The 9,463-nt window shown below is 41.6% G+C and overlaps 2 protein-coding genes across 2 annotated transcripts; both read left to right on the plus strand.

Annotated features, from left to right (window-relative positions):
- The first annotated feature begins 4 nt into the window (after positions 1 to 4).
- On the plus strand, positions 5 to 832 carry LOC107120041 (olfactory receptor 287-like). Its single transcript, XM_015422681.1, has one exon. It carries the CDS (start codon positions 5 to 7, stop codon positions 830 to 832), a length of 828 nt encoding a protein of 275 aa, XP_015278167.1.
- Positions 833 to 7,508: 6,676 nt separating this feature from the next.
- Positions 7,509 to 8,618, plus strand: LOC107120042 (olfactory receptor 6F1-like). The gene has a single exon (XM_015422682.1). It carries the CDS (start codon positions 7,509 to 7,511, stop codon positions 8,616 to 8,618), a length of 1,110 nt encoding a protein of 369 aa, XP_015278168.1.
- Positions 8,619 to 9,463: the final 845 nt, after the last annotated feature.

A 9,463-nucleotide genomic window follows, 5' to 3' on the forward strand; every position in this document is an offset into this window, starting at 1 on the left:
TTTCATGTACCTCCTGACAGTTTTGGGAAACATGTCCATCATAATTCTAGTAATAACACAACGGCGTCTCCATTCTCCCATGTACTTCTTCCTTTGCAATCTCTCTTTCCTAGAGATATGGTACACCACTGTGATCATTCCTAAGACCCTTGGAATCATTATGGGGAGTAGCAGAAGCATCTCTTTAGCTGGCTGCAATCTACAGATGTACTTAGTTTTTGCCTTTGGGTGCACAGAGTATTTCCTGCTTGCTGTCATGGCCTACGACCGATATTTGGCTATATGTTTCCCATTGCACTATAGCACCATCATGGACAGTAGCCTTTCTGGCAAGCTAGCAGTTGCCTCTTGGCTGTGTGGATTCCTTGTTATTTGTATACCAGCAATTATGATTTCAAGGTTATCCTTTTGTGGGACCAATGTGATTAATCATTTCTTGTGCAACATTGATTCATGGATAATTCTCTCCTGCACAGACACCTATGCCATTGAATTGGCAGCTTTTATTATTTCCATCTTTGTAATCTTGGGCTCCTGTTTTATAACCCTTCTTTCCTACATATACATTATATCTACCATTCTACAAATGGCTTCTGCCAAAGGACAACAGAAGGCCTTTTCTACATGCTCTTCCCATCTCGCTGTTGTAGTTATTTGGTATGGATCCACCATCTTTCTTTTTGTTAAGCCATCTAAGCGGACATCTTTAGAAATTACCAAAGTAGTGACCATCCTGAATACAATTGTGACACCAGTGCTGAATCCTTTCATTTATACCTTAAGAAACAAAGAGGTTAAGGAGGCTGTGAAAAATCTGTTGCACAGGGAATGAAAGAAGAATGTGCTGTTATATGCTCTGCAAGAGGACAGGATGTGATTTAAAAATCTCTAGAAAGCGTGTGGCTTTAGGCTTGGAGATGCACATTTTAATAAGGACTGGAAGTGTTTTGAAAGAATTTTCACTTCAAACACATGCAGAACTGTACAGACAAATGTGAAGATCAGTGTTGGATGGGAGATTAATATTAATTATTATTTATTATTGTTCTTTATTATTGTTATGGAAATTTGCTGCAGAAAGATGAATGATTCAGGCTAATAAAGATGAAATTAAAATGAATATGAACAGTAATAAAGAAAGCAACTGAGTTTTAGCAAATCTTTGTCATTCTTTCAATAACCTTACAATATGAAGAATTAAAAAGATTATCAATCTGCTGTGGTTTAGCAGTGTTAGACTAAGAGTCGAGACACCGATAGTGAAATATTCCACAGCCTCTCAGGCAAGTCGGCACTCAGCTCATCATTGTATGGATTTTTTGGTTGTTGTTATTTCCATAACAGCTTCTTTCATCACAAGACTGTCCTTCCTTCTGTGGGCCAAATGTGATTAACCAGTTCTACTGTAGCATTGGTTCCTGGATGGTCCTCTCTTGTACTGATGCTACCTCTGTCAGTAAGGCAAGTGTGAGGACTAGATGTAGAAGATCTACCTCTATATCTCAGTGTGTACAGTAGAGAGCTAGAAGAAAAGCCAAGAAGAGTAAGTAGTGTTAGTGGGAAGAAGTTCAGCTTCTGTCATGTACTGCAGCCATGGAAACCATGTGCGTACAAACCTAGAGTAGGTCATGGTGGTGCCCGATCGTTGTCTTTGAAATGAGTCAGAGATTCTGCACATAATAAACTGATCCCATACCTTATGTCTCCATATGGTCAGTGTCGGAGGAGAGGCAGAGTTCCAGGTAGTAGCTATGGCCAGGCAGGCCGCTGCCAGCAAAATAAAAGTAAATTCATTGTAGCTGTATTGTGAATCAGGTGTTTCTTGAATTTGAAGTAGGATAACTGGAATGATAGGGTACCTACAACCCACTTCAGTCAACATCCTAGCTGGAGCATTCTACACCAACTGAAAGTTCCTAGCACTTCTAAAAAGTAGCCCCACACAGAATACATTGGAGCAATCTAATCTCAATTAATCCTAGGCATGAACCACAATGGCCAGATCCTCTCTGCCCAGGAAAGGCCACAGCTGATGAACCAGTCAAAGCTAGTAAAAGGCACTCCTGGACACACTGCTGCGTGCTTATCCAGCAGTATGTCTGGGTCCCAGAGCATCCCCAAACCACAGACATATTCCTTCAAGAGAAGGCCAACCTTTTCCAGAATGGGTGACTCTTTAAATCCCAGGTAAGACCACCTGCTCACCAATAGCACTTTTGCCATGTTGGAATAAAGCTTGATTAGTCTGCATCTTCTCTAAATAGTAAATTGAGTCTAAAAAGAAAACTATATTACCCATAAACAGACTCATTTTAAAAATATTGATTGATTGGCTGCCTCCAGGAGAATTGATTCCACAGCAACCACTCTGATTTGCAGATGTCTCCATCTGCAGACATCACTGATGCTTGCCATGACATGCATTTTTTTCCAACTTGAAATTCTTGGCTTCATTATTCATTGGGCATCATTTTGTTCATGGTGTTTCTTCTATATTTTGTAGCACTAAAATACAATTTTGTGAGGATCAATTTTGATTTCTCTTTTTCTTTACTTCCTGTGCACTAATCACAGCTCAGAGAGAGGTGGAGGAAAACTCCTCAAGAGTGATCCCCTCCATTAAAATTCTCCAGGGAAATGTACGGTCCCTGGGCAAGTCTCCATGGATTGCTCTAGGAATCTCTTCAGATCTGACAACCAGGAAACTGAAATCTCTTCAGTGAGTCTTTAGCCAAATCTGCATCTAGCATTTGCTCTGCTGTTACCAAACCCACACTGGAACATAAATTCCCATCTGCATTGAATGCCACTTTCACTTTGATTGAGTGTTGAATTTTATGGCAGCGTCCAGACTGCATGCTGCTTTCACTTCATTTGATCTCTGGTTTTATGTTGGCTGTCTGCATAGATTTATGGCCCTTTTATGGCCATTCAGGGGTGACTCTGCAGTCAGTAGGTGAACGTGGTTTTAAGCTGCATCTTTTTCTGTTCCAATGTGGGTTTGGTTATGACAACAGAGCAAATGCTAGATGCAGATTGGGCCTTAGGGTTGTGATTATATATGCATCTCAAACTGTACACCGGGGGTTTCTTTCTTTTATTTCAGACTAGGGCCCAGATTTTCAGAGCAGTAAGCCTTTAATCTTGACTGCAGATTCTGTGCCCGCCTTATGCACCATTCTTTTTCCTCCAGTGTGGGGTGGTGGTGTGCAAAGATTTTTTTTTTAAAAAAAAATATATGCAATTGCCCTAGTGCAGCTGTGCAGTAGCATCCAGCAAGCACCTTCCATTTTAAGTTTTGTGCATGCATTTTAGTGTTAGATCCTTGAATGAAAGGTAACAGAAGAGAATGCAGATAAAGGGGGGGGACCCAGTTTGGTGTAGTACTTAAGTGTGTGGACTCTAATCTCGGAGAACGGGGTTTGATTCCCCACTCCTCCACTTGCAGCTGCTGGATGACCTTGGGCAAGCCATAGTTCTGACAAGAGCTGTCTTTGAAAGGGCAGTTCTTGAAAGAGCTCTTTCAGTTTCACCCACCTCACAAGATGTCTGTTGTGGGGGGAGGGAAAGGAGTTTGTAAATCACTCTGAGACTCTGATCTTCTGTCATTTTGCTGCCCCTCTGAGGTCACTCCCCACTCACATTGAGGTCATTCCACTCACTCTGCACCTTCCACCAGCCTCCCCCCTTTATCAGTGTACAAGCTACATTTCCCCCTCATTTTTATCATTTTTTTAAACTAGGGGTGTGAGTCTAGAGATAGGTTTGATTCCCCACTGGTATTGAATTACTGTTTTGCTTGGAAGCAAAACAAGGGGAAATCGGCACAGAAGCACTCTCAGAAAATGCAGGGAAACAACAGCCATAAAGCAAATTGAGCGCTGAAGGGAGGAAAATGAATGCAGAATGACAAAGAAAATCTGACATACATCCATGGTGAAAGCAAGGGAAAATAACAACAAGAACAACAACAACAACAACAACAACAACAACAACAACAACAACAACATAATAATAATAATAACAACAACAACAACAACAACACTTTCCATTTATTAATCGCTTTCCCCAGTGGGCTCAAAGCGATGTACAGTTACTCAATATAGACAAGGGACTAACAATGTTTGTACGGGATAGGGAAGACAACATATATAAATTTTTAATTGCATGTGATGTAACTGTCCGGTGTAGACATCTTTCTGGCTGGCTGTGTCATTTTCCTGCACGGCTGCTTGCTGGCCAGGACCCGTATGTCAATCGCCACACTGCCACCGCCTGGGCAGAACATCCATTGCAGGATGTTCGTAGCCGGGAAGCTGTATCGCCTTACAAGCCTTGACCAGGACGTCCGACCGTCAGCTAACGCCCTCCCAGAAGGGAGATTGGCGTGCCCACCCTCGCTAAGGAGTGGTTCCCATTTTATCTACTTGCCAAAGCTTTCGAATCACTGGGTGGACGATGAGCTGGGGACAACAGGCTGGCTGCTCACACCAGCACAGGGCTTGACCTAACACAGTTCAGATGTTAAGACAGTGGGATATATCCACTGTGCTACCACCCATGGGTAATAGTTCTAGGTGAATTGTAACAAGGCAGCCAATCAATAATACTGAAGGGAGGAAAATGAATGCAGAATGAAAAGAAAATTCGACAGACATCCATGGTGAAAGCAAGGGAAAATACCCATGGGTAATAGTTCTAGGTGATTTGTAACAAGGCAGCCAATCAATAATACTTCAAAACCCAAGTAAGAGTAAAGATGTGAAATATCAGATGGAAAACTGAGCAGATTCAATCAGAGTAGTAGTGCCTGCACACTCTTCATAAGGAATGGATGAAAATATGGCTGTATTTCACTGGCTTAGATCAAACCAGCTTTTCACTCATGAAAAAGGAAAAGCCCCCCCCAAAAAAAAACAACAAAAAGGCGATGCTGGGGGTCATTGGGCTAGCATGTACAAAATCCTTATGGGATGTGGATTGGATGGAAAATGGTGATGTTGAGTAGATCAGGGAAACTGGTGAGGTTGAGTGGAAATGCTGTCTGGATCAAGCCCATTATTTCCCACAAACCTGTTTTGAACAATAGCAATTGATCTGCACAATTTATTCCTTAATCTAGAATAGGGATGGGCATGAATTGCAGTTTTGTGGTTCACTTCAGTTCATGAACCACAAACTGAAATGAGCTGGAGGCTCCTAGGCAAACCAAACTGGTTCATGGCTTGTGGCCTCTGCAAGCCCCATTCAACGGGACCACAGTCCCTTTCAATGGGATTTGCAGAAAGCCAAAAAACCAGTTGAGCAGGCTGCTCCCTGCCACTCAGCTGTTTTTTTGTAGGAAGCAGAAAGCAGGGGGTTAAAGGGACTGAGTGGGGATCATGGGACCTACATGGGGCTAGTTACCATGAGTGAATCTCATCTAAGGACTGCAACATTGGCAAGTCCTTAGTGTGAGTGTGGCAATAGTATACGGCATAAAGCTACAGTGGGTTTCACACTGAAAGAATTCCAGTCATCTATCCCAAGCCATGTTTCCCTAAGTATGTTGCATTAGGCCAAATATTTCCTAGCAGAAGCAGGGAAATTCATTTAGATTTGGCTATGGATCCTGAAGAAACTGCAGCCTCAAGTGCAAAAGTCACTGTCTGTCGAAAACTGACTTGCACAAATAAAAAATTTTTTGGGGGGGAAGGGGAGAAGCTTAGTGAGCTCTAATGGGAAAGGAAAACAGGAACATCTTACTCCATAAAGGATGCATGTGCTTGGATAAGCACCATTATTTCATTAATCTTGAGACATTCAAGGCTTTCAGGAACTGAGGGGTGTAAGATGGTGACAGACATTGTCCTTCAGGCATTGTCCTTCAGTTGTTTTGTAGATTTGGCTTTATCTGCACTATTTAAGAAATCTAATCTGGTTGTATTTGGTCTAATTGGATCTGAACCATCAGGTTTTGGACTCCTTTGTACTCTCCAGTTACAAGCTGGATATTTTTAGCTTCTGGACAATACAGCAGCTGTGCCTTCGAGAGCTGTATATCTCTCACGCCCTCTGAAACACACACAGAACCAAAAGGGGGACCTCTGCAGTCTGGAAATCAGTTTTAATTTCTGGAGATGTCCATGCCCCACCTGGAGGTTGGCAACCCTGGGTTCATTATTTCTGTTTTATCCAGCTCCTGGATGTTAATAACAGTTCACAAAGAGCAATAAATGTGGCTCCAAAGCCAATTAAAAAAATTATCCAGGGGACCATTCAATCCCTGAACATTTCAAAGTTCCTCAGGGAACTATTAGAGGATGGAGCCGCACAGTCTGACCTATTCCATAAAGATGAAATCACAGGGTGTGATGATGTAAATGTTCTTCATTTGACCATCTACATCTCTACTATAAAATATGGAGGAAGCTCTTCTCCTTGAATTTTGCCCAACCCAGAAGAAGTAAAATGTTCAGTTAACACACAGTACTTGAAAATATGGAGAAATATAGAGTACACATGTAAAATACTGGAACCCGACGGCAAATAATCGGTAAGTGGCTTTCTTGCTTTCTTTCTGAGTACCACCTGTAAATGCTTCAAATGTGCAATAAAAAGTTCATCCAGTAAAAGATAGTGTTGTTTTTCTTAAAAAATCTAGTACCATTAAAATAGTACAAATTGAGGGACTTGATGGGGACTTAGTAATTTTATTCAAGCAGTACCTGCTTTATTTTTGACATATTTCATCTCTGTGGGACTGCAACCTTAAAGAAGAAGTATGCGATTTATGACCCACAAAACTGAATGCAGCAAAATGAGATCCTTGATTTTGCTTTCTTTGGCTCAGTCTTGGCCTGAAGTAGCACACCTGAGGGAAATTAGTCCCCATGATAAAAGACATGGTAATGTTTCACAACAGTAGATCTCTTGTTAGTTGGTATGAATTCTTTGAAAATGGCTCTTTCCAAGGAAACATGGGAAGAAGAGATCTGCCCTCTCCCAAGAAGGGATGGGGTAAATATGTTTTGCTGTGTGTGAAGAAAGAGCAGTTTAGACTTTGGAAGAAAGCAGTTTCAGAGGGCTGATGTGCAGTAGAACAGCTAGATTTTAGTCCAGTGGGATCCATCATTAAGGAGGCATCCATCTAGGGGCCAGAAAGAGTTGCAGCTATGGAGAGGAATGTAAGAGAACTACACTGTCCAGGCATAAAATGACAGGATATGGCCAATTGCTGTTTTTAGTATTTATATAACAACATGATGCTTTATGGAATAGAAGATGATGGCTCACTACCTCAGGAGCTTGCAATTTATATTACAACACCAGTGATAAGTGGCAATAGAGGAAAAAAATAACATAGCAAAACATTATCAAGGGGAAATATGCATTTATTCCATTGACCTGCACTTTGCTGTTCTTTCCATGAGGAAGAGACTTTGGGCCAAAGATTCATTGGCAAGAACAGGGAAATTCCTCTTGAGGTAGCCACAGTTGACGGTGTGCCTGCTGCTTCATCTTCGAACATGAATCTCAGTACACAGTCTGGTTTTCAGAATTGGAAAGAGGATGATTCCTTTCTTGAAAAGAGGGTAACAAATTTTGCAAACCTGGAAGGGGGGAAAGTCTATGTGTTAAAGTGGCATTTTGTTTCAGCAGACAGACTTGGACAAATGGAAGAGCTTAATGAAAGAGCACAAAACAAAACAAGAGTGATGGAATTCATCTTCCTTGGCTTCCCTGGGTCTCTCTATGTACAGATGGGGATCTTCATGAGCTTTCTTATCATGTACATCTTGACAGTTTTAGGGAATGTTACCATCATCATTCTAGTGATAACTAACTCTCATCTCCACACACCCATGTACGTCTTCCTTTGCAACCTTTCATTCCTGGAACTATGGTTCACAATGGCCATCATGCCTAAAACCCTTGCTGTCTTCCTTGGAGAGAGCAGAAGCATCTCTTTCACGGGTTGCCTCCTGCAGATGTTCTTCAATTATTCCTTTGGGTGCACAGAATTCTTCATGCTATCTGTTATGGCTTATGACCGATATCTGGCTATTTGTTATCCACTGCACTACAGCACCCTAATGGACATCAAACTCTGCTGCAAGTTAGTTGTTGTTTCTTGGCTATTTGGGTTTCTCGCTATGAGCACACCAACCGTTCTGATCTCAAAGTTGTCCTTCTGTGGACCCAATGTGATTAACCATTTCTACTGCCACATTGATTCCTGGATACTTCTGTCTTGTACTGACACTTATTCTGTTGAAAAGGCAATGTTTGTTGTAGCCATCATTGTCATTTTTGGTTCCTGTTTGATAACGTTTCTTTCCTATGTATACATAATTTCTACAATACTGCGCATTGCTTCTGCCAAAGGTCGTCTAAAGGCCTTTTCAACATGCTCCTCCCATTTGGCTGTTGTGATTATTTGGTATGGCTCTTCCATGATTCTTTATATCAAACCTTCTAAACGATCGTCGGCAGAAATGACCAAAATTGTGAACATCTTGAACACTATTGTGACTCCTTTGTTGAATCCTTTTATCTACTCACTAAGGAACAAAGATGTGAAGAAGGCCTTAAAACATTCATTATATTGGAGTCAAAGAAAAACATTTGTTATGTGACTGGAACGTTTTTAAAAAGCCAAGAAAATCTGGGCAAAGTGTAATTCCTTACACTAGAAGCAAGCATTTTAAAAAAATGAAAATACCGAATTTTCCTTAATGTTTGAACCTATATGCAGTGTATACTAGAAGCAGACTCTGTTGATATAATGCTGTTTGATCTTTGGATTTTAAATTTAAAAAGTATGTATGTACATAAATTTAAAATAAAGTAGTCCAAAGAGAATAAACCTCATAAGAACATAACATAAGAATATAAGAGACGCCAATGTTGGATCAGGCCAAAGGCCCATCCAGTCCAACACTCTGTGTCACACAGTGGCCAGAAATACCAGTGCCATCAGGAGGTCCACCAGTGGGGCCAGGACATTAGAAGCCCTCCCACTGTTGACCCCCCCCCAAGCACCAAGAAGACAGAGCATCACTTGCCCCAGAGCCCCTATCTATACCTTGTGGCTAATAGCCACTGATGTACCTCTGCCCCATAGGCTTATCTAATTCCCTTTTGAAGCCGTCCATGCTTGTAGCCGCCACCACTTCCTGTGGCAGTGAATTCCAAGTGTTAATCACTCTTTGGGTGAAGAAGTACTTCCTTTTATCTGTTCTAACCCGACACATAGGCTTATCTAATTCCCTTTTGAAGCCGTCCATGCTTGTAGCCGCCACCACTTCCTGTGGCAGTGAATTCCATGGGTTAATCACTCTTTGGGTGAAGAAGTATTTCCTTTTATCCGTTCTAACCCGACCACTCTGAAGTTTCATGGCGTGCCCACGAGTTCTTGTATTGTGAGAAAGGGAGAAAAGTACCTCTTTCTCTACCTGCTCTTTTCCATGCATAATCTTAT

Source organism: Gekko japonicus, unplaced genomic scaffold (assembly GCF_001447785.1).
Source record: "Gekko japonicus isolate JY-2015 unplaced genomic scaffold, Gekko_japonicus_V1.1 scaffold2364, whole genome shotgun sequence".
In the NCBI taxonomy this organism is placed as follows: Eukaryota; Metazoa; Chordata; class Lepidosauria; order Squamata; family Gekkonidae; genus Gekko; species Gekko japonicus.

Bases quoted from the DNA above. Each gene is read 5' to 3' on its own strand.
- LOC107120042 (XM_015422682.1), top strand. From the start codon at position 7,509: ATGAATCTCAGTACACAGTCTGGTTTTCAGAATTGGAAAGAGGATGAT.
- LOC107120041 (XM_015422681.1), top strand. From the start codon at position 5: ATGTACCTCCTGACAGTTTTGGGAAACATGTCCATCATAATTCTAGTA.